The sequence below is a fragment of the Pyxicephalus adspersus genome, chromosome 3 (genome assembly GCF_032062135.1).
Source record: "Pyxicephalus adspersus chromosome 3, UCB_Pads_2.0, whole genome shotgun sequence".
Taxonomy (NCBI): Eukaryota; Metazoa; Chordata; class Amphibia; order Anura; family Pyxicephalidae; genus Pyxicephalus; species Pyxicephalus adspersus.
In genome coordinates, this window is record NC_092860.1 from 2,858,479 (window position 1) to 2,884,277 (window position 25,799).

At 39.4% G+C, this 25,799-nt stretch overlaps 1 protein-coding gene across 1 annotated transcript in view; it reads right to left on the reverse strand.

Moving 5' to 3' along the window:
• Positions 1-25,799, reverse strand: part of LOC140325356 (polycystin-1-like) — a 63,032-nt gene that overhangs the window by 32,201 nt on the left and 5,032 nt on the right. The window contains exons 2-16 of the mRNA XM_072403181.1: positions 22,325-22,396; positions 20,446-20,517; positions 19,433-19,572; positions 18,954-19,219; positions 16,784-17,159; positions 12,358-12,538; positions 10,754-10,926; positions 10,399-10,511; positions 9,569-9,716; positions 9,036-9,289; positions 6,792-7,547; positions 5,440-5,571; positions 3,707-3,757; positions 1,000-1,125; positions 587-869 (exon numbers count right to left, since the gene is read on the reverse strand). Of these exons, the coding sequence (XP_072259282.1) occupies positions 587-869; positions 1,000-1,125; positions 3,707-3,757; positions 5,440-5,571; positions 6,792-7,547; positions 9,036-9,289; positions 9,569-9,716; positions 10,399-10,511; positions 10,754-10,926; positions 12,358-12,538; positions 16,784-17,159; positions 18,954-19,219; positions 19,433-19,572; positions 20,446-20,517; positions 22,325-22,396 (3,143 nt within the window). The remainder of the gene's footprint in view (positions 1-586; positions 870-999; positions 1,126-3,706; positions 3,758-5,439; positions 5,572-6,791; positions 7,548-9,035; positions 9,290-9,568; positions 9,717-10,398; positions 10,512-10,753; positions 10,927-12,357; positions 12,539-16,783; positions 17,160-18,953; positions 19,220-19,432; positions 19,573-20,445; positions 20,518-22,324; positions 22,397-25,799) is intronic.

The window sequence follows — 25,799 nt, forward strand, 5'->3', positions numbered from 1 at the left end:
TGTTATAAATTCAAGACAGGTAATAGCTTAATAATTGGCATGGTTTATTTTACTGTTTGCTTTGCAATTCCTTAGATAAACATTTATTTTAGAGGAGATAAATATGGAGGCTTTCTTCTTTTACAAAATGCCACTTGCCCACCTCCCATGGTGACACAAAGGTCCTGAAATATTAAAGCTCTCCAAGGCTGGAGAGGATACACTTTCATCAGATAAGCTTGGTGATCCAGCAAACCTGTAATGGATCTGGTCCTTTTGCTAACAAGTAGAAATCCATTCCAGGTTTGCTAGTTCGCTCAGCGCCACTGATGAGAGTGTATCCCCTCCAGCCTTGGAGAGCTTTAATAAATCAGGCTCAATGACTTCAGAGCTTTTCTGACCCATTTGCTCTGACCCAACCTCACTGACATAGAAGTATTGAAGCCATAGGAAAGGAGAAAAAGGCATTTTTTGATAGTGATCAGCAATTGCAGCCTCCATCTTCCATACCGTTAGCAAAGGAAAGATCACAACATTGGACCCACATTATAAATAAGATATGTGCATGTGTAAACTCCATGTGGCTGCATTGTGCTTAACCACTTACCTGTGCAGTTATACTCCAAGAGTGTTTCCAACCCGAGGATGGTTTGCTGGGGTAGCACTGAGCACTTCCCCCCTGTAGGCGGCTTGTTTGGTGCAAGGGTGATGCTGCTTTCTCCCCATTCAGATCTTCTTGGTTGACTAACCCGCAAATAGAAAGTATAAGCCAGATAATTCTGCAGGACCCCTCTCCGGATTATGAGCTCAGGGCTCCCAGGCCCAGTGGTGGTTGTGTTTCCGTCCAGGGTTAGAGGATTTCCGAGGGAGTCAACAGCACTCCAAGAAAACTGGAAAATATGACATATGTGTAAATAATATAGCACCCAACCTTTCAGAATTAAAACCCCACACACAACAATGCTCAAGATTGATAAAATTTATAATATATAGCTTATTTAAAATGCACAAATCTCTTACCAATGTATCATTGTGGCAAGTATCACATTCACCATACAAAATCACAGGAGCATTGTGGTTTAACCTAAAGGGAGAGGATATACATCGTATATTGGATGGTAACACTTTGCCAGGATAAAGCGAGATCTGCAAATAGAAAGAGAGCAGACTGTAACTTGTCACAATTAATTGTAATGTTTGCTATTCAAACCCATAAACCTTTACAGATTATGTCCACCCCATTGACTGTATCATTTAGACAGCAAAGTAAATGCATGATCTAATCAGTGTCTGGTGCCAATGCAGCATGAGAACTGATATGGATCATTAAGTACATCAGAACTTGCCAGAAATGCCCGGCCACATACAATTTGGTCTTATTGAACCTTCTGCTTGGTTCTTTGATTGCTGAATTACCAGCACAGGTCCAGATTGGACCAGTCCATAGGTTGCCAGGATGACTTAACTTGGTGTCATCCATCAGATACTCACTTGTCCCAATAAGAACCGGCTGTATGTGTCTATGTGGTTGTAGCCTCTCCAGAAATCCACAGCCATATCTTAAACAGTACCAGGCAAGGCAGGGCATTAGTATTGTAGTATTAGTGTACATTTCATTTAATATTTTATTTAAAACAATTAAACCTCCTAAAGTCTAATTAAACTTTCAACTTGCATTAGCTAAATTATTTCCTGATGCATCAGAACAAAATGTGTTCAAAATCTTATTCTTTTGAAAACAGAATAAGTGGAAGTCTGGAGAGGTCTAACATATCTTCCAGCTGCCTGCTTATTGGAGACTTCTAGTTTTATCTGAAGAATAAACTGAAACAAACACATAACATCCAATGTGTCCCAATTCCTCCTTTTCCCATGGATGGATAACAGTTATAGAGCAGCTTATTATTGGTGAGACCTTGGGGGTACAGCTAAATGCTAAAATAAACTAGGTGAGGTACAATGTGTTTCATAAGACAATGCGGCATTGATCCTTAGAGCTGCTCAGCTATGGAGGAGCTGGAGGAGATGCCCTATCTAGGAAGTAAAATACAACTCAATGGAGGAGAAGCCATATCTAGGAAGTAAAATACAACTCAATGGAGGAGCTGCCATATCTAGGAAGTAAAATACAACTCAATGGAGGAGCTGCCATATCTAGGAAGTCTATGTGCAGGATCGGTGCTATACGATCGTTCGTGTATATCGTGCAGGAACATTCGTCATTCGTTTTCCGACGATAATAATTGGAAGTGTGTACGTAGCTTTACCATTCGTCCAGAAAGATTCTTTAAAAGCGCAGAGCATATTTCATTAGAAGACTCTTTAGTCCATTGCAAGAATGAGATTGCAGGATTTTCTGTATTCTTAAGGATCTTACCAGAACAAATGGGACATCACTCGTGCTTGGACTCCTCATGTGGAGGAAGCTTAGAACAAAAGCTCACTTTTTCTTTACAGGTACATTTTGCACTTTCAAGAGGGGGGAAAACAGATTCTACGTGGACCTTGTTTTTTAATTCAAGATCTGCTTTAAGTAAACCCCAACTTCTCTTTTTTGCCTCCTTTTGGTCTGGTATATTTCTCATTAAAGTGTTTTGTTATGTCTACGTAATGTATTAAATTAGCTTTTAATCCATTCCAGAAATGTTTTAATTTACATAGTAAGTTAGACTGAAAAAAGACATAAAAAAGGCCATCAAGTTCAACCATTAGGAAAATAAACTTATCCCAGATATAAAACTCTATGAACATTGAGTTAATCCAGATGAAGGTAAAAAATACCCCAGGTACAATTTGCTTCAACAGGGAAAAATATTCCTTCCTGATTCCATGAGGTAATCAGATGTTCCCTGGATCAGCAGTCACTGTTATCTTTACTTTAAAGCCTTAATCCCCAGTTATATTCTGTGCTTCTAGAAATCATCCAGTTTTTTCTTAAAGCAATCTATATTAGTTGCTGAAACTACTTCCTGAGGGAGCAGATTCCACATTTTCACAGACCTTACAGTGAAGAATCCCTTCCTTATCCGGAGCTTAAACTTCTTTTCCTGCAGACACAAAGAGCGCCCCCTTGTGCTTTCTAATGATCTCAAAGTGAATAATTGGGAAGAGAGTTCTCTATATGGACCATTTATATATTTATACAGGGTGATCATATCCCCCTTATACGTCTCTTCTCAAGGGAGAATAGATTCAGTTCAGCTAATCTCTCCTCATAGCGGAACTCCTCCATTCCTTTTATTAGTTTAGTTGTCCTTCTCTGCACTCCCTCCAATTCCACAATGTCCTTTTTGTGAACTGGTGACCAAAACTGGACTGCATATTCCAGATGTGGTGTGACCAATGCTTTGTACAGGATTATGTCTCCATCTCTGCAGTCTATTCCTCTTTTATTACAAGAAAGTACTTTACTAGCTTTAGATATTGCAGCTTGGCATTGCATGCTGTTATTCAGTCTGCAACTTTTTTTTCCTGCCCACCTACCACATAGATTTATTTATTAGTTATTTTGATCTTGTCAGATATACAGCAGTGTTGTCACCATATGACAGAAAATGTGTCACCAAGTGAAAATTAAGGAAAACACCATGCAAAAAAATCACCTTATAGTCACATCAGACCATCTTTGCACTTGTATCCTAAATATTATTGTCTGAGTCTCAGAGACAGTCAGCTCTGTGGAGGAAAGAAAGAGCTCAGCTTCCTGCATTGGTAAATCTTCTTCTACCTGTAGAACCATTTCTTTCTCCTGGGAACTGACCGGGTTCTTAGCAAACAGCTAAAAAGATATAAACATTAGAAACAAATATTCATTACTACAGTATATAATATAATAAATACAGGCTGCTCTGAAAACACTTTATAAATGAGTTGTGTTCTCCTAGCTATTTGATAACTGGCTGAAAGAAGATGGGCAGATTTTATTCCCCATTGTGAGATATCGGTCTATATATAAGTCCAGACGATGTGCCAGTTCTTCTCTGTCCATGAATCAGGATGACTGGTCGCAGTAAAAAATGAAAACTTTTGTGAAATTTGTCATCCCTGTATCCCTATCACATATGGCACATTGGCTAAACCCTGAAGATTAAAATCCCCCTAATAACAATATATATAATTAAATGTGACACATCCCTATTAAGTATAGAAAGCAAAGCAGATCTATTTCCCTATGTAAGGTAGAGAGGCCCCATCAGGAAATAGATAAAAAAGTAAGATTTTCAAGGTACTGAGCAGTAAGAAATCATTAAAACAATTTACCTTATTTACAAATGATTAAAAGCATAATTAACAAAACATAAACAAAAATGTAACCCAAACAAAAGAAATTGCATACACAATATTAGAATAAAATTGATCACAGGGCCATATAGGCCACTAAACATAAGACTTGTGCTACTAAACACAGGATTTTAGGAGGTCAACCACTGAGCGTCAATATGGTGACTATTTAGAAAACTACTACCACCCAAATTAGATAAGTACTTTGTCCCCAGATAGATATCCCAAAAGGGTGATCTTAAAGAGGTAACAAAATTGCAAATTGATGTGTTTCGCAGATCTGGTCTGCTTCTTCAGGAGTTCAGTACAGACACTTTTGTGGTATATAGATGTAACAATGATAGTAGTAGCAGTGGCAATAGTGATGATACCAATAGCACTGGACCAATAGGCACATACAGGCAGGACTCAAGAATATCTGGACAGCTCAGGCAGACTTAATCAATATTGTCGCCAGCAGCATACACCAACTGGGAAATTTGTTGTTAATGATGAAGTCTAGGGTGCAATGATAATCAATTCTATTTCAAAGGGTTATGCCCATGAAGACCAGAAATGGTATATATTTGCTATAAGTATAGCCTTGAATAGGATACCTAATCAAGGTATTGTCAGCCAAAGCTGTTCAAAGAGTAATAGCCCATAGCTCCCCCGGGATTCTGAAAGAGTCCACAGTAATTGGACCATCATTGTTACATCTATATACCATAAAGGTGTCTAAACTCCTGAAGAAGCAGACCAGATCTGCGAAACGCGTAGAGTACCAACTCTACCATCTGGGCATATAGTACTTATCTAACTTGGGTAGTAGTAGATCATTGTCTAGATTCACCATATCAACCCTCGGTGGTTCACCTGCTAATATTCCGTGTTTAGTAGCAGAAGTCATATTTTAAACGGTCTATATGGCCCTGTGATCAATTTTATTCTAATGTTGTTTATGTAATTTCTTTCCTTTGGGTTGAGTTTTAATTTATGTTTTGTTATTTGTGCTTTTAATCATTTGTAAATAACGTACATTGTTTTAACGATTTCTCGCTGCTCAGTACATTGAAAATCCCACTTTTTGTGATCTATTTCCTCTCTACTCAACATAAGGAAATAGATCTTCTTTGCTTTCTAAACCCTGAAGATATTTAGGCTATCAAAGCTGCAAATAAATAATCAGCATGAACTTACCTTAAAACAATAAACCCCTGGAGTCCTGAACGTCACAACGTAGCTTGTTCCTACATATGTGAATCCTTCATTGTTATCTATGGTCCATGTGAATGTGACGGATGAGCCTTGCATCACTTTGGCTGAGAAGATCTGAGAAGGAATAGCTGGCTTAGTAGATGATAACATTGAAAAAGGATAAATCAATGTTGGTTAACATTTTAAGGCTTGATTCCAAAATTGTTATGGAAAATGAAGAAAAATAAAGATTATTAATAATACTTTTCAACACAGGTTAGTTACAACCAAGTTGTAACTAACCTGGTGGTAGAATGCGAGGATTGGCAGAATCAGGCAGCCAGTGAAACCAATGCAACTAATGCTATTCAGCAAGCATTGCAGATGTAGTGACGTTGGAAAGTCCACCCAATTTACCTTTCATCTGTTTGTTTATAATTAAGTTCAAAAGTAATTGGTGTGGGTATGGTGGGAGTAACCCTTATCCTCACTAAGGTATCAAAAGTTCCAACTCCTAATAACTTGTAACATTTTGTAAAGTTTTTCTGGTTCTCTCTGGCTGAAAATTTTCCTTACTCTTTGAAAGCAATCTCCTGGCACCACCACGTGAACAGAGATCCATAATATTATTTGGTGCAGAGTAATTGTTGGCACTAGAAAAATTTTACTTGTGAATATCAAGGTTTTCCCCCCGTTTCTTGGAATATTAATCTTAGTCTTTACACAGCCCTGATGAAGCCTAGTTGGCTAAAAGAGTCGGGAAGGAGACAATATAAAGTGCAATGTGCTGTTTGGCTTACCAATATTTCTGTTGACCCCCCATCTACTTTAGTTCACAGGACAAATAATGAAATTAATTTCTTTATAGTACAAGCATTACCATCTACGGCTAAGGTGGATTTATTAATATGATTTTGTGATGTCTATGTAAGTTTTCACCTATAGTTTGATATGTATTTTGTTATTTTACTGAGCTTTATATTCAATATATTTCATACAAGCAAGAGTGCCAAAAGAACCCCCAGCTTTTTTCTTGTTTATTGTTTACCCCAATACAGATTCTAGAAAACACCTCAAAGGTTTGGTTGGGTGTCTTTGCTTTCCTAAGATAGGACATTGCCTATTTTTGTGCTTGCCATAAAACTAGTTATAATGAAAATTTCAAGCTATGTTTGTATATTCCTGGCAGTACTTGTCAGAACCAATACTTTGATAGGTAATGCTTTCTATGGTAGGTATTTTTGTAAATACCTTTTGTGAATTACTAACAGGTAAATATAAGGGGATCCTAGATTACAAACAAGTAATGTTTTGGAGTAGAAATATAATCAACAAATTAGGAAATTAGGACTTACCCGAGTCTGGTTTAGAATAACATGATCTGGTCCATCAGAGTCAACGCTAAGACCTTGAATAGCGTCGTATGACTGGATTGGCATGGTGAGATTTATGGCACTGACCTTGTTGGTTACCAAGATGGTCAATTTAGTAATTTGTGGATGGTCTAAACTCAACCACATCCAGGAAAAACCAATATCTAAAGAAGTTGCAGTGCAAGCGGGTAATTTTGAGGAAACATCTGAAGGACATTGTTGCTGCAGTGCTGACTCTCCACTTTGTGCCACTGTTGACCACTGAACGTGAGCCAGACTGGAGCTCTGAGCACTGATGACCACAAGGGTTGGATGATGAGTGACTATATTCAGACAGTCAGTTTCTAGCTCTGGAAACACAATATGCAAATCACTAACAGGACTCAGAATATTCACATCACAGCTTGTTACAGTGGAGCTTATTCTATTGCTTATGGCAGCACTGACCACATATGTTCCATCTTCCTGCAAACCGTTCAATAGTGAGGACACTACAAGGCTACGTAACTCTGATCCATAGAGGACACGAAGGTCACAGACCATATTGTCAACCCATACAGCAGAGTCTAGCAGAAAAGCATCCTCTAACCATCCTTGGTGGGCCATTCTAGCGTATGTTTGTCGCCAAGGTGAATCTAGGTTGGATCTGCAGCGTAAAAAAGACTCTTGGTTTCCAGTGTGCTGTATGGAAAGTATATCATCTGGATGCACGGAGTGACCTAAGTGGGACAACTGGACCTGCAAGAAAAGTATCAATATCTTTACTTAAAGACTGCTGATAAAATGTACCATGGGACAAACATACAAAAATTCTCAGCACATCAACCAGCTAGCCTGCAAAACACCAACCTAAACTCTTATTTATGCATAATTTTTTGTTATGATTAACCAAGCAAAATCACATCACTCAGCAATCCAGCAATAGAATAACAAAAAATATCACAAAGAATGCAAAAGGCACAAGGGAGATCAACATTTCCTGAGGCTATATCTATATCTAGAATAGATCCAAAATTAAATAAATCCGCAGGTGTACATGGCAGTTAAAACATGGCTGCTAGGACAACCTAAAAGGAAGGTTACTCTCTAGAACCCTATAAGGTATAAGTTTTTAGCTGCATACAATTGCAAATATATGTGCAAGCCACAGCTTCTTCATGGCCCTTCTGTGAAGCGTGGCCCCAAACTCTGATCTATGAGATCTCCATTTTGGAACACATGGCACAAAATAAGACACGCTTCACGCCTCAACCTAAAACTACAGCACAGCACAACTGCAGCTGAAGACTTCTAGCATGTCGTGGACTGTGAGGTCTGCTGGCATAATAGTGAAAGGAGCAAAGACTTAGGCTATTGCTTTTTGAGGCCACTCATAGTATTCATTTGAATTTTGTGATGGGCCTAGGGTTCCCTTACAGAACTTGATTTAATAAACCTCACCGAGACTGGAGAAGATAGACTATCATAAGAGAAGCTGGGCAATCCAGCAAACCTAAATGGCTTTATTAAAAATTAGTTGGACTTGATTCATTCCAGATTTGCTGGAGCATCCATCTTCTCCTATGATAGTCTATCTTCCCCTACAGCTAAACAGTCTTGTCACTGTCATCCTCCATTTCGTTAAACAATACTCTCATGCCGTGTTTAAGAAGTGTTGATGCAATGAGCCTAATTTAATAAAGCTCTCCAAGGCTGGAGAGAATACACTTTCATCAGTGAAGCTGGGTGATCCTGCAAGCATGGAATGGAGTTCCTAAAAGCCATTTGATATTTGTTAGAAAATGGTTTCAATCCTGGAGCAGATTCATTTCAGGTTTGCTGGATCACCCAGCTTCACTGAAGAAATTGTGTCCTATCCAGCCTTGAAGAGCTTTACTAAATCAGGTCCAATATCAGTGAATCCAAAGATGTTTTAATTCCACAGTAGGCAAACTGGGTTCAAAGTAGTAGATGTTAAAGAATACCCTCCCAAGGGAAAAGAGAAAGCCTTCCAACCAAATAGTTTTTGATGCTTGGTTGTCATGTTGAAATTATATTTTTTGATACCAATGATCCAGAGCCATAGATAAGGGTTTTTAGCTTTCCTGCATGCTTTTTCAGGTCAGAAATTTCAGAAGGTACTGAAGTCAGAGGATCAGGAACACAGCCAGACATAAGGGTAGCAGTGGCAGCCCCTCCTAAGAAGGATCCAATGCAACTGGCGAATGTAATAAAACGTAAGCTTACTTGTATATTTCGTTCCTTCGTGTTGGGACTTAGTTGCAGCAGCACATCAGCGACCGGTGAATATGAGGGGGGAATCCCTGAGTATCGGGGGGGATGTGGGTAATGTTCAGAGGTATAAGTACTGCATGGACAGTTGAGTTTCAGGCAGGTCTCGGTAAGTGGGCACCATTGCCTTCCACTTGGACAGTCACCAGTTGTGTTACACAGAGATTGTGGATTGCATGTAGCAAATGGAGACCAAAGCGTTACACAGCCTATAAAATAAAGAACAAATTGATTTACAATGTATTGCAAAGTTTATTTTTAATAAACCAATTAATTAACCAACCAACCAATTAACCAATCAATCCTTTTCAGGTGTTCCAATCACTTGCTCCATGTAGAAAATAAATAATAAGTTTGCTGATAATCTCCTCCATAAATGCACCTAACTTTTCCATGAAGTCAGAAACTTTATTTGGTAATAGAGGATCAGATTATTAATTTGAGGGTTACATAAAATTATGTTTTTTAAATATATATCTTTGTCTGACCTGGTGGGATTAGGTGATGTTCTGGATTGCAAAATGGACGCAGAATCTGGATCCGAGCCAGGAGCTCATGCTGTATAGGCTGAATCCCCAAATCCAAAGCAAGCAGAGATCCAGAACGGATAAACCACAAGCCAGGAAAAACCATTACCTACAGAAATAAAAGGAGATACAGATTGTAAATCACACAGCTCAAAAGACAAAAACCGGATACTTCCTTGTATCTGCCTAAAAAAATGCAATTGTGCCATTGACCTAAAAAAGTGGCAGCTGGTAACTGCTAGTAATGTAGCCCATGAGCATTTTCTAAAATAGTTTTCAACTCCCTGAATCCATAATGACCTAATGCAGTGACAGGTTCTCCAAATAAGCAAAGTCTCTGATCTGCTCAAATCTCCACCAATGCTGAATCTGATTATTGTAACTTGTTCTAGCTGCATGAATTATATAACACATCAGGATACAAAAAGCAAAGACCAAGCAATGGTTTTCCAAAATAAATTTTTATTATAATTATAAGGTTAACATTGCATTATGTCAGGTAAGACTGATAGAACAATTATTCAATAAATTGAAAATGATAAAGAGATACAACTAACAAGATACAACTAAAAAAACACAGCTTATCTGATGAATCTCTAGCTCTAGCTCCAAGCTCTACACATCTCAGTAACCACAGACACTGTGGAGTGATTTATCCTCACAATTTCCAGTGGATACTTTCAGGTTTTTCAATCTCACCCCCCGATGATCATTGTGACTTTTGGTAATGGCTTTAGGTAATAATAAAGAAGAATGTTTCAGTGGAGCCAAGATGTAACATTACCACTTACCTGAATATCTCTTTGTAGATTGGTATGTGAATGAGATAATGTAGCATTCTCTATGTATGCATCATTAAATATCGGAACACCGAACAGGTACACAGGAGCATCAGGAAGATGTACTAAAAAAGAGAAACACATATGGAGAGTAAGACTTGGCACACTACTGTATGCAATAAAGGAATTGTGCAAGTCTCTGGAGCCATGCGTACTCAGGTATTGCCAATCCGTCCAATGGACGTAATAGGTAGAAAGGTAAGTAAGTAAGAAATCATTGGTAAAAGGACCAACCAATAATGAAGGGAAAGTCGTAGGGAATCCCTGCAAAACATATTTACATATCTCCTGATGATTATTTACTGACCTCCTGCTCGGCATTCACACACAGAAGGTGCTTTCTCTACGCAGGGGCTTCTCTGATAAATCTCCCCGGGTAGCAATGGCAGACGCAGGCAGTCCTCCTGTATACCATGAGCACTGGAGTATGGCACATTCATTTTCAAGGACTGTGAGATATTAACCCAGACGGCAGAATTACTAAAAGAGGCAAAAAGATTATCAATATAACAACTTAAAAAAAAAATAACTCAAATTATATCAAAATTTGGTCTGTTAAATATAAATAAATGATTAATATTATTAATATGAATAAACAAGATTTATATGGCGCCAACATATTACACAGCGCTGTACATTAAATAGGGGTTGCAAATGATAGACAGATACAGACCGTGACACAGGAGGAGGAGAGGATCCTGCCCAGAAGAGCTTACAATCTAGGAGATGGGGGAAGTATCATACAATAGGAGGGGGATATGGAATGGTGGGAAGTAGTGAGGGTTTAGGAGACAGAAGAAGACGGGTAGGTGAGGTTGAACCTTTAGGATTGGGAGATCTTAAATGAGCAGAAAGTAGGAGCAAGCCAAATAGGATGAGGAGACCATTCCAGAGAGTCGGGGCAGCTCTAGAAAAGTCTTGAAGCCGTGCGTGTGATGAGGTTATGAGTGAGGAAGTCATTAGTAGGTCATTGGAGGAGCGAAGAGAGCGGCTAGGAGCAGATTTTTCTATTAAGACAGAAAGGTAAGTGGGACAAGAACTGTGGAGGGATTTGAAGGCAAAGCACAGGAGCTAGGATTTGATTCTAAGGTGAAATGGAAGCCAATGAAGAGAACTACAAAGAGACGGGAGAGGAGCGGTGGGAGGGCTGTGTATGGGGTAGGTAGGTGGGAAGGCAGTGTATGGGGTAGGTAGGTAGGTGGGTAGGCAGGTGGGAAGGATGGATGGATGAGTCTGGCTGCAGTATTCATAATAGATTGTAGAGGAGAGAGTCGGGTTAGTGGAATACCAGAGAGGAGGAGGTTACAGTAGTCCAGACGGGAAATGATAAGAGTATGTACAAGGAGTTTGGTGGTCTCAGGGGACAGGTAGGAATGGATTCCGGAGATATTGCGCAGGTGAAAGTGACCGGATCTGGAAATGTTCTGAATATGGGGGGTAAATGAGAGGGCAGAATAAAGGTGACCCCAAGACAACGTACCTGAGGAGAGGGCTGAATAACAGTGTTTCAACAGTTAGATATATGTCAGGGGGGGATTTGGAATGTGAGGGGGGAGGGGGGGCAAGTATACATGTTTTATCCAGGTTGAGTTTCAGGAATCGGTCAGACATCCATGATGAGATGGCAGCATGAGACCTTATCCAGGACTAAGGGAGACAGGTCAGGGGTGGACAGATAGATTTGAGTGTCATCAGCATACAGATGTAAGCCAAAGGAGGATATATATATATGATTTTTGTTTCACAAAAAGTATAAATCTTGCAGTTCCCTTTATTCCCTTACTATGGGATTCAGTGTTAAGGAAAAGGACCTGTTTTTTTAGGATAAGACATTATTCAGCATTTGGAGCTTTGTATTAATAACATCCAGCGCTAAATTACTGATGATGAAATCCAACCTATTGCTTTTACCTTCTGAAGGATTCCTGGATGAAGCTGAGTTGCTCAGAAGAGGTTATGTATGCCAGATCCCCTCCCGGCATTAACCTGCAACGATTACGGGCATCTGACAGCGATTCCTTCACTGGATTCAGCCAATAGCAGCGAAGATTTTCATGGAAAACTTTACCTCCACGGGGGCAGGAGGAATCATCTGGAGTAAGGGTTATTAGATTAAAGCTATAAGATACTTGCCATAACACAAATATGAAACCACTAACAATATAAACCAAATCCAATTATGTGACAGAATCCATGAAACACAGAAAAATGTAACAAATGACGGGTCATTCAGCCCTTATCCAGCATCATCAAACGCATGGAATATCAGCCTTGGGTAGACTTACCATATAAGTTAGAAAACTGCACACTTTGAGTGGACAAAGTCACATTACATTGAATTGCTAATTAAGATAAACAGTACAAAAGTCAATAAAATGATAGAAATTTTTGTAATCTATTGATCAACCTAATATATTTTTATATAATATATATATATTGTGAGGGGATCGCCTATGCTGGGGTCAAAGGACACTTGTCTGGTTCATCCAACTCAGATCACACACCGAGATATCAGCCTTAAGCTGGCTTGCATCCAGGTTTATTGAAGGTTGCAGAAAAAATACCAAAACAGCAAAAGAAAACCTTGCCTGTCTGGCACTTACTATACATCAGATGTCCCTGTCTATCAGCTGGAGGGCTTCTCCCTGTCAGCTCAAAACCAAGCTTTCAGCAACCTTCTCCTCACTTTTGAGCTCACTCACCCAGACTGACTTTCTGAGTCTCTCAGCCGAGCTCCCTCACAGACCGACTGTCTGTGTCTCCAGCAGAGCTCACTCACACAGTCCACCTGTCTGTGTCTCCAAACAGAGCTGAACTCACACAGACCCCTGTCTGTGTTTTTCCAAGCCAAGCTGACCTCACACAGACCCCGGTCTATGTCTCTCCAAGCCAAGCTACTGACTGAGCTCCTGGCTTTATGTTATATCCCCACCCTCAGTGCTTCTTCATTAATTATCTCACAGGTGAGAGTCTTCCACCTGCTACTTCACACAGGAGAGGAATCTTGGGCAAATATACCTCACATAAAAGAGGAATCTTGGACAAATATATCTCCCTTCCACCTCCAATCCGGCCTTGGTGTCACAATACATATATATGTATATACGATACAATATATGCATTGTAGAATTGTAGCTAATGTTGTGGGGTATAAATATTGATTAGAAAAAGTAAAAAAAAAAACAAATGTAAGGTTGTAATACTTGGAATGCAGTCAGACGTCTCAGGGTTCGTGCCCCTTGTGCTATCATTAGACAATACCAATGGTTCTCAGGGAGACTTCTCCAAGAAAAATAGGTTCTTCAAGCAAAAGTCATTTGTGCATCAATGCATGAAAACTGGCATACTTATTTATCAAGGGAGACAGTAACTGAAAATAAAAACATTGTTTCACTGAAAGGTACAGATAAACCTGGAGAATGGGGCAACAAAAGGGAAATCTTGGAGCAGTAAATGATATGAAATATCAAAAGGGTATCGAAACAATTCTAAAAAAAAGCTTTAAAGTTTCTAATTATAACACAAGGTGGCAATGAAGATCTGAGGAAAAGCAAGAAAGATACCGGCCTTGTTGAATTTAATTGAGGAAGTTTAGAAATAGTCATGCAAGCTATTTTTAATTCTTATTCCTTCACGTTTCCTTTTCACTTTTTCTTTATTTTGCAATAGTCATATTTTCACTCCAGTAGACACACATTTATAGTAGAAGTTAATTGATATAAAAATTTGAACAAATAAGTGTTCTAGATTGCACTAGGGCAAGGGTCGGCAAAGTTCTGAGGCCACTAGGCCATTTATAAGGTGGGTGGGAGCATACTAGGCCGGACCCACCCTAATGGCTGAGATTTACCTTCAGGGAGCTTTCCCTATTTACAACGGCGGTGGAAGTATCAACGCCGGCCGCGGGATAAGGGGGAGCAATTGCAAGAGGGCGGCACCAGAGCTCCGGTTGGTCTGGCTCCAGTAGTTCTTAACGCCTCCTTGTCGATTGCTGGCCGGCATTAGGCCGGATCGGTCAGGGGGCCTTAGGCCGGATTGAACTACCGGCTAGGCCGTATCTGGCCTAAAGGCAGGATTTTGCCGACCCCTGCACTAGGGCAACGTCTGCTGTTAAATTTGGAAAGCCAATCATAGTCTGGTTGTTCACAATAACAGGCTGGTGAACCTGAGTTGGTCATTACTCTTCAACACGCAGCACAGATGAGGAGCTGTTATGGCTGCCCAAGTTATGTCATAAGCTTAGGGCAGGCAATCCAGAGGTGTCCAGGCTTACCGCAGTTGAAGCATTTACAGGTGTTTGCTGCTCCTAGTTTGTAAAAAGAAGCCCCAGGCGTTGGTCGCTGCTCTGCTTGACTCACTGGGGTAGAAGTGGTAGACGGTGGTGCTGGTTTCCTTCTTCTTCAGCACCTAGGAGGAGCTCTGTGGCCATCAGACGTCCAAGCGATATAGGCGTCTGCAAGCTTTGCTGCCTCCATAGCGGACATTGGTTTTTTATTTATCACAAATTGTCTGACTAGGGGAACAGCTATGAAGGAATTAATTATTATTATTATTATTATTATTAATTAATCCAGGATCATTAGGTCTCCCAGGGTCTGGTAAATTTATATTATTTGTCTCTTAACTAACTGCCTGGAAGTGATACGTAACCAACTGGCCAAATCCATGTAGCTGTTGGTGGTTCCTTTCTTCGAGAACCAGAATTTTTTCCGGTAAACTTCTGGGTTTAACCCCCCTGGCGGTATGAAAAAAGAGGATTTTTAAATGCAAAAGCAGGGCATTTAAAAATCCTCATTATTTTAAATATCCCGCCTGGTCCCGCTCTCCAGCCTCAGACTCTGGAGCAGATGCATCTGCTTCCCCTGGCCTCAGGTTCCCAGTGTTCACACACCTGGGACGCAGATGCTGACCGGGCATCGCCAGGTTGCACAGATGCCCATCCAGCATCAGCAGGGAAGGAAGACGTCCGACATTGCTGGAGGACACCGTGGGCACCACTGGAACATGGGAACAAGGTAGGACTTTTAATCTCACTGGAAATTCCACCCCGAGTGTATACCGTCAGGGAGGTTAAACGATATTTGACGATTATTGCATATTTTATAGCCCTATAGTCATTATCCAGCTTGGGTGGTGACTCTGCAAAGGCATCCAGAGCTTTGCCTCTCAGCCCTAGGGTCAGATACCTCACGCACTGCTCCTGGGGCAAGTTGTTCTGACGGCAAAGAGGTGCCGATATCAATGTCTCCAGTTCTCCAATGTTGTTCCAGTTCTCTCTCTAGGTTTGGCATTTTAGGAGCTCCAAAGAATGGGTATCTTTTTTCTGTTCCAGGACTTGCTAGAGTTGGGGAGGGTCAGCGCTAGAGAAAGATGGATCTTTGCTGGCATGAATAGTCCGTGGAGCCAAGGTGGTGTTGGTTAGTCTTTGTACTCTCACCCACCAAGTTTAGGGTTGGTGGCTTGGATGTAGGGGTAGAGGTTTGGGATAAGGTTCATTATTAGGAAGAAACTTGAGATGATATTAGGGAGTTAGACTAAACTAAGGGTTAGATTTAGGTTTGTTACAGTTAGTTGAAGTTTAAAATTGTATTTTAAGGATAGGTTTAAGCATCTGGTTTAGGGACAGGTTTAGAGGATTGAGAGGAGGTTAAAATGTACCTGTTAGGTTAATTATATAGTCAAGGTAAAAGTTATATTGGATTTAGGATTCAGATTAGGGGTAGAATCAGGAGTTATTAATCTTGTTGGGGTTAAAAGATGGGTTAAGCTTAACAGTAACTATTTTGTCTATATTGTTATTATTATTATTATTATTATTATTATTATTATTATTAATAATAATAATAATAATATTAATAATAATCAAAAACAGTATTTGTATATCACCAATATATTACGTAGTGCTGTACATGAATAAGGCTTGCAAATGACGGACAGATACAAACAGTGAGACAGAAGGAGGAGAGGACCCTGCCCAGAAGAGCTTACAATCCAGGAGGTCTTTCATACAGTCTAAGGGCATTTTGGGAGGGAAGCCAATAAACCTAAATGCATGTTTTTTGGAATGTGGTAGGAATCCCACACAAAAACAGGGAGAACATGCAAACTCTATGCAGATAGGGCCCGGCTGAGATTCAAACCTTGGATCTAGCAATGCAAAGGCCGGAGTGCTAACCACTGAGCCACCGTGCTGAACACAGACAAAACAGCAGCAATACTGGAGCAAAGATAGGAGTTGGCACCAGAACTATATGTCTCAGGAGTCCTAGTTCAGAAGTAGCCCTAAATATTTACCAGTAGGCCCCTTACCTCTTCCCCTAAAAATGAATATTCCTACCTGTTAGAAGATGACCATCTGGAAATTGAATGCTATAGACAGCTTGAAGATTTGTTCCCTGGTTGACTTGTAGCCACACTTCCAGGCTTTGTCCTGTTTGAGCCACGGCTGGGCAGTGCAGTTCCGCCATGTCTACTTCTACCACCATGGTCACTGTGGCTTCTGCACCAGGCTGCTGCCCTTCTGCTCTTACTTTTACCACGTATTGCCCCGGCAGACTATATCTATGACTGGCCACTCCATTACCAGTGATAACGGATTTGTTTCCATCTTGAAATTCCCATACAAATTGGGCAACAGGGATGGAGGCTACTGCATGGAACTCAGCAGGCTGCAAAAGGTTGTGATAAGAAGGGGCTGAAAGTGATACTGTCACCTGCAAAAAAAGAAAGAAGGGAAAACCTACTAATATATGATTTACAATGAAAATGATTAGCTGTTAAAAAGGCCAACAAAGCCAATAAACATGGAAGTCATCCTCCAAGGAAAGGCTATGCTGGTAGTTTGTGTGCAGATCTGAAGGTGAAATCTCATGCTGAATTCATCATACAAAACTGAGCTCATACAAAAGAATAATAAGTTCAAACAAAGTCATTCACCTTCTTCATTCGGAGTGTATTGTAGATGATCTCTGGATACCATTACATCATCTCCTTTTCTCTCTTGGCAGCAATTATTATTGTACATGTTCAGCCAATTTCCCATTTCAGACAATAGGGAAATGAGGAAGAAACAAGCTAAAGTGAAAGGTGTTACCGTTGTTTTTTAATGAGAGTTTGACAGCTGGGGATTACTAGAATTGGAGCAATAAAAATATTTCCATCTCCTTTTGTAGAGGTGCTGTACTGCAGAAGTGCAGAATGCACCAACTTTGTGTGTGATGTGCTGCATTTGCCAGATCATTCCAATAAATAACCTTCTGACTGTAGCACATTGCAAAGCAAACCGCAATGTGTGTACATTTAGTGTCAGCAAGTTCTCAGGGATGGGGTTTGGGTTCACCGCTACCATTGGTTTGTGAAGAGTTTCTAGCATTTGTGAAGATTGTGAGGAACTTTGCAATCTTACACCCAAAAATAAGGAACAACTTGTAATGCTATAATGTATTGCAAAGCTTTTGCCTCTGGTCACCTAAGTCACAAGCAAATCATTTGTAAGAATGGATAACCCAGCCATCATTTTTTTATTTTATTATTATTATTTATTATTTTTATTTATTTTCTCATATATTTGGATAGAATAACATAGAACGCTATGAATTAAATGTCTTCTAACTTTAATCATAATTTAGTTTTAGTTATTATCATCATCACCGTGTATACATGTTTTTGATTTCCTGTTCTAGATAATTTCCTGAAGACAAATAAAAGTATGTCACAAGTATTTTCAGAGCTCGCCAGTGATAAAAACGGAAACTGAAATGTATTCATATGCTGCACAGGTAAAAAATGCGAGATTTATTCTAGTGGCTTGTACATGCATGCAAAATACTTCACACTTTAATTCCCTATTTCTGAATTTCTTCCTGGACAGGCGGTCTGCTTCCATTACAGCCACTATGAGTAGCAAATTCATAAAGAAGCGACGGTCAGAGAATTCATTGCAATCTCTTGCTTCTGCAATTTTTTAAACTGTGCCATGGTTAGATCTGATGTCTATCATTGCTGTAATTGCCATTTTATATTCACCCTAAATTAGTGATAAGTAACTCTGGAGTAACAAATTGACATATCTGAAAGCCGTATACACAGCCCACTTATCTTATTGAAGATGCAATCATGGTGATGGTAGCAATCATGGCAAAAGTCACAATCAGGGTATTTATATAAAAAACACCCTTGAGCCCCTTTGGGGCCAATAACTATCTAGAAAACTGTAATATGGAGATCATGGTAATTGCAATTTTAATAATGTTGTGGTATCAACAAAAATCATCGCTAGTTGCCGCATTTATAATTTACTTACATAACGACACTTTGCAGGTGATCAGCATGATTGCCAGCTTTATAAATGGATCCCCTATACCATCCGGCAACAGGATCTAACAAGGAACGAATCCCCTCCAATCAGAGAACAGGACCTCCATTACTAGCTACAGCCCCTCAGTTTCCTTTACAGACCCCATTGTTATCCTTGTCACTTAACAAACAGAAAGATGGAGAACATTTACCTGCACAGCATGGAAATCCTGAATGTAGCTCTTATTGCACATGTGGATATTTCCTTCCATTGTGCACACCCCAGAACAGAAGTCATCATCATCATCCTGCATTGTGCCACAAAGGCAACTCCGCCTATTGTCCATTCCATAATAAGAATATCCATGGCGGAAACAGAGAGCGAGGCAGCTGTAGCCGGAGAAAGGATCTGGAGTGATGAGAGAATAATGGAGTACATGGTGTGGTGGGCCCCATACACATGAGACGTAGCGCTCCACTGCAAAAAAGAAAGAATTATTTCTCAGAATTATTAATATTATTTGTAAATGATATTCATATAGCGCCAACATATTACCCAGTGCTGTACATAGGAGTTGCAAATGACAGACACAATGACACAGAAGGAGGATAATCTAAGAAAATCTATGAATCATAATATAAATATTTAGGTGCTGTGATAAGTCTTTGAATTTATTGGCGCACCACCTACCACATGGTATTGATGGTAAAGTTGAGTCATAAATGCAGCTTTCCGACTCCAGATCCATGAACACTTTCCCTTCTTTTGCTATATGTGAAACTAAAACACGTAATGGACAACTGCACGGTAAACGGTTGCCAGAAATATCGCTGCAATAAAGAAATTGGAAGCAAGAAAAACATTATTAGCAACAAACAAATATGTTTAGGTGCCGGCACAGAATAGACCGAAGCAACATTTTTCTATTGCAACATCAAATTATTATTATTATTTATTTGGTATTATTGAACATGTCTTAGATAGGGGAAAGAAAGAAGAAAAAAGAACAGGTAGACCTGTTTCATGCCCAGCCTAAATATATAAATCTCTTAGATTATTATTTATTTGTAATTATTGAACATGTCTTAGATAGGGGATAGGAACAGAACATAAAGCTTTTCAGTGGCACTTAAAGAATACTTTTTAAGTGTATATATTTCTGATTCAACTTTATTTAAATCCAAAAAATTATTTGATTAAAATTAAGTGCAAAAGGTTAAAAGTATATATAGTTACACATTTGATTAAGAAAACCTGCTGTATGTGTAACTATTTTATATTCCATGTAAATTATGTATGTAAATTCTATTTTAACCTTTTGTATATAATTTTAATCAAATAATTTTTTGAATTAAATAAAGTTGAATCAAAAATCTATACACTTTATCTTTATACACAAAAATCTATGCTCTATCTAAGACATGTTCAATATTAACAAATAAATAATAATCTAAGAGATTTATATATTTAGGCTGAGCATGAAACAGGTCTAACTGTACTTTTTTCTTTGGCTGTCCCTTATGAGTACCCCCCTCTTTTATTATTGAACGTGATTTATATAGCGCCAACATATTACGCAGCGCTGTACATTAAATAGACTCAATGGACCACAAATAATAATATTAGGAAGGACAATTATCACTGAGCAACTAACGGCCCCCGCACCCATCTCCTCCATTAGTATATATATTTATTATACTTACAGTGTCTGCAGCTTGGTCAGTGATGCCATCCCGGCTTCTTCAATCATGGAAATGTGATTGTGACTTAGATTGCTGTACAAAGAAACCACACAAATCAGAATAAGAATAATAAAATCCTAATGTGAATGACCTAGGATATCAATTACTTCTATTTATAATATAATAGAATAAACTGGACAGCCTCTTCTCCATCTAACAAACATCTAGGTGCTCACAGAGATAGAAGCATTCATTTCCATTATTCACAAACCTTTAAGCCTGACCTGTACATTCACAATGGGCTCTATTTATAAAACAGGGAATCTGACATTCCCCTAAACATTCCCTGATGGAAATCAATTACTGCCAAACACATGGACCTGGATTCCTATTCCATTTGGGGAATGTTTGAGAGAATGTCTGATATGCCCAATGAGGACGGTTTACAAATCATACATGTCAGAGATTTTAGGTATTGTAGTCGGTGGGTTACAAATATCGAGTGATTATATCTCTCCAAGGAGTCAGAAAAGGGGAATCATGAAACCATTAATATAGTTTGCATAGCAATGGGACTACTTAAATAAATAAATACATATACAAATATTTTCTATATACGTACATACATATATATTAAGACAAACACTGAATGCATGAATCATATACACAGGAGCTCAGCATGCAACCTAGCTCTCAAATCACAATAGCCATTGACTAAAGAATATATAAGGTTTGGAGCATACAGTGTACATCCAAGGCATTTACATTAATTAGGATTAGGATTAGGGGGGTGTATACAGGTAGTCCCTGGGTTACATACGAGATGGGGACTATAGGTTTGTTCTTAAGATGAACTTGTATGTAAGTCGGAACAGGTACATTATTTTAATAAATGCAATTAGGACAGATGTTTATCTCAATATATTATGAGGCAGCATGGTGTCAGTTACTGTATAACATCTGAACTGTAAGTTAATCACAAACAAAGCAAAAATAAAAAATCTTTATGGAGCCTAGACATTCATTAAGTTGTGCTTTGATATGCAAAAAGAAACAACTGCAGAGATTGTCTTGGTCATTAAAGATTTGCAAGATGTTGTAGAAGAGCTCAGTCTTTGCTTGGTTTAGCAAAAGATTTCCTATGCAAGTCATGCAAACCCCCCCATTAAGCCTCCGTCCTGCACACGAGGGAGCAGGGAAGCCCCATTCGTATCTAGGAGTCGTCCATATGTTGGATGTCCTTAACTTGGGGACTAACTTTATATAAATTATACAGCACCATGATTCAGTCATGTGTTTTTCCTATACATGACATTTACAGGTGGCTGTATTTTTCTCTGGTATTTGGCCACTAGATGGCAGAATCAGCCCAAGTTTTAGGAAAGCAGTACATGGGGGTTCAAATAGATCTGAACGAAAAAACAGCCAAATTGATAATAAATAATTTATAAATACAGTCTTAGGTATTTTAAGGCCTGCACAGTATGCTAAAAGTCTACAACTAGTTATGCAGAGATTCAGATCAAGTCATAGAGACAGATGATGTTTTTTGCAAATGTTGACTTTTTCGGGAAAAGTCAAGCCAGGCCCCACCCCCTTGCTTTATATCCCAAAAATGGCATCCGTCTCATTGGAGGACTGATAGGAGGATTCCAGGCCATGCTGAAGCTCAATATTCAAAGCAAACTTTAGAATTTGCAGACAATTTTATCTGCAGGAGAAGTGAGACCCTCCGAGCTTTGCAGTATTTTGTGATGAGACCCCAGATCCCACCGAGAGAGAAATGGCAGATGCATAATCCTCATTTTATACATTTACAATGTATTTCTCATGGTTGAATTATACGTGCATTCAGCTTTAATTGTAATACAAACAACTCCCCCCATCCCTTCCTACTCACAGTTCCCGGAGGCTCCAGAGTTCATTGAGGACTGTCATACGGAACACAGTCAGCTGGTTTCCTGAAAGGTCCCTGAATAATGCAAGAGCACATATTTGTTTTATTATTGCTAAAAAAATTAACAAGATACAAACATTTGTAAAAAGCTAACTCTTCTTCAAACTGATCTTTACCTAAAACACAACTCCAGCTAAAAAAAAACACGGTTAGTAATAAATAGCTCATTAAAAACAAAGAAAAACAAATTCCCTGCAGTACTTTTGTATGCCTCTAGATGTCCTCAGTCTGATGTCCAGCATCATTCAATCCATTTCCTTTGAGCCCAGGTTGTTCTGGAACCACCCCACAGTGATGACCTCTCTCTGCCCATCTGCATTCCATTATCTGTTTAATTGTTCCTAGGTATTGGCCCCATATATTGGTGCAATGGGAATCAGTATAAAAACCGGACAGGTATTACTTTCAAATGGCAATTCCAGCCTCCATGTTTCCTTTAAAGCTGAAATCCAAGCAAACAGCTAAATACACAGATATGGAAACGACTGTTTTACGGTTTAAAGAAACTTTTTTTTTTCTTCTGAAGTTAAGCAAAAGTTAAGCAGCTTGTGACTAGACAGTGAAAGAATAAAGAGCAGACTTATGAGCTCCTCCTTATTGTTACTCGGTTCTCTCCTCACACCATTATTATTATATTTACACATTATTTATATAGCGCCATCATATTACGTAGCGCTGTACAAAGTCCATAGTGGTGTCACTAACTGTCCCTCAAAGGAGCTCACAATCTAATGTCCCTACCAAAGTCATATGTTAATATTGTAGTCTTAGGAATATTTAGGGGGAAGGCAATTACCTAACTGCAGGTTTTTGGGGTGTGGGAGGAAACCCATGCAGACACGGGGAGAACCTGCAAACTCCATGCAGATTGTGTCCTTGGTATGGAGCACCATCATGCTCCATACCAAGTTAAATTCAGGAACATTCACTGCTTTTATTTGAAATATACATGGAATGATAATGCAAGCTTTAAAGGCTTTATAAAAGCCAAGGAGAAATAAAAGTTCCTGTGCTTTGTTAGAAATATCTGCAATTCCCAGGTCATGTCAGTTCATTGGGTGCATTGTGCAGGGCGATGCTGATGCGCAATTACTGAGCTGTAAATGGTCAGAAAGGATACAATAGCGGCTCACATTCCTGGAACACAATGGGGCTCTCTGAATTCCTTGGATGTTCAATCCTCGCTCACTAGATTGTGTGAACCTGAATTTATTGCTTTTCCTATGGTCGCTGCATTGATTTCTGTTATGGAGCACACACAAAGCCAGAACAAACTTGTGTACATGCATGCTGCATTCAGATCCTTCTATCCCGGTGTGCTTTAATAATGGCGCGTTTGGTTACCAGTCAATGCATCAGAATGGAGGTAAAATTGGAAATTCACCATGTTTTGAAGCGGTGAAATACAATTCACATTATTGCGCTGGTGTGCTGCAAAGCATGTGCAATGAATGACACCAGAAGTGCCAGGGCTCATTCGTCATTTTGAAGTTTGTGTTTTGAGCAGACAATTACAAGATAAGCCAATTTCCCATTAAAAGCCTGAAGTTTGGATAGGGGGCAGCTGTGCAGATTTCTGGTAAAATCTATAAAAAAGCTTATGGAAGCATTCAATGGCCCTGATTTATTAAAGCTCTCCAAAGCTGGAGAAGATACACTTTCATTGGTGAACCTAGGTGATCCAGCAAACCTGGATTTCTTAAAGGTCATTTGCCATTTGTTAGCAAATGTTTTCAATCCTGGACCAGATCCATTCCAGGTTTACTGAATCACTCAGGTTCACTGATAAAAGTCTATCCTCTCCAACCTTGAAGAGCTTTATTAAATCACAACAATTATTAAAAAAACATTAAAAAAGCACAAAAATGCGTTGTTTTACTGTGCACTCTGCAGCGTGAGCTCAGACAAAATATACGTTGTGGCAATTTGTGCATTTTCCTTATGGCACTGGAATGATGGGAACCCGAAGGGGTCGGTTGGTCTGCGTGATATCTAAGGTCCTGGTGTAGGCACGATAGCTGAGGTAGCTCCTGACTTGCCTTTGATACTTCAATAATCTCCCGCCATCATTCCAGGCTCTGCGCCATTTGGAAGTTTTTGTTTATTGCTCATTTGTGTGTTCCACTGTTTCAATATTAAGCTCAGTGGTTAGCACTCTAGCTTTGCAGCCCCAGGTCTCAGTTCCAAATCTGGGCCCGGACCCTATCTGCATGGAGTTTGTATGTTCCCCCCTTGTTTGTGTGGGTTTCCTACCCAAATCATGCAGTTAGGTTAATTGGCTTTCCTAAAAATTATCCTTGGGCAATGGTAGGGATTAGATTGTGAGCTCCTTTGAGCCACAGTTGGTGACATGACTATGGACTTTGTACAGCGCTGTGTATTATGTCAGTGCTATATAAATATGTTGTATTTCACACATTGGAAGTCATGGCCCTGACATATTGACTACAACAATAGAAAATAATACCGTGCTGGTTTATGTTTGGGATGAGCCCAGGTGGAACACTCAATAAATCGATTCATAAAGCTAAAATTATTAAATCGAACCGAAGCCGATCCAAACACCTCTGCATTTTGCAGCCTTAAGTCAGACGAAACAACGAATCTAAAAACATTTTTTAATATATTTTATTTATATATTATTATTATTATTTATAATGAATATAAATATTTTGTATTATTGTTGGAACTTGCTTTGCTTTCCCTTTCAGGTCCCAGAAACTGATTAACAGATTGGAAGATTTCTCCTTCTGATCCAGTGACAACGGCAATATTGTAATCTCTGCCAAGTGACAATGCTCACAAGTGTGAATAAAATGGGTGAATGTCCACGGCCAGGTGATTGAAACCTGAAAGAGGTTCTAACACTTCTCTTGATTCCTGTTTGCATCTCAGGGGAGATTCCTCTTTCTATTCGCTCTGGTGACCGCTAACAAAGCAAAACATTTGAATTTGCTGCAATCCCGAGTTGTCACCAGATCCGATGTCCCTATTGGAAGATTTCTCCTCTATTCCTGTAAATGGTAAAATTGGGGATTTTTAATCTTTTCCTAACAACAATCATCAGGACAGACGGAGAGACGTCTGATTCTTCCCAGCAATGGCCCAGAAAGCAAAAATAAAACGTTGGCATTTGGATACATTTTAAGGACAGTGACTCCCTTGCACCCTCCCCATGATTGGGACACTTTAATATGGATAGACAGGTCAAAGGAAAACTGGCCACAGTTCTGAACATTTTGTCTACAGCATTGTCCATGGATAATAAAGCCGAACATTCTTGGTGTATCTGTGGGGCTGCCCGGATACCCCGAGCTGTGTAATCCCAGCAGTCAGTATTGCCAGGGATACCATGCAAACAGAGGCATAGTGCACACACCATAATGCACCACATATGGGTGGGGATATGTGTGCAGGG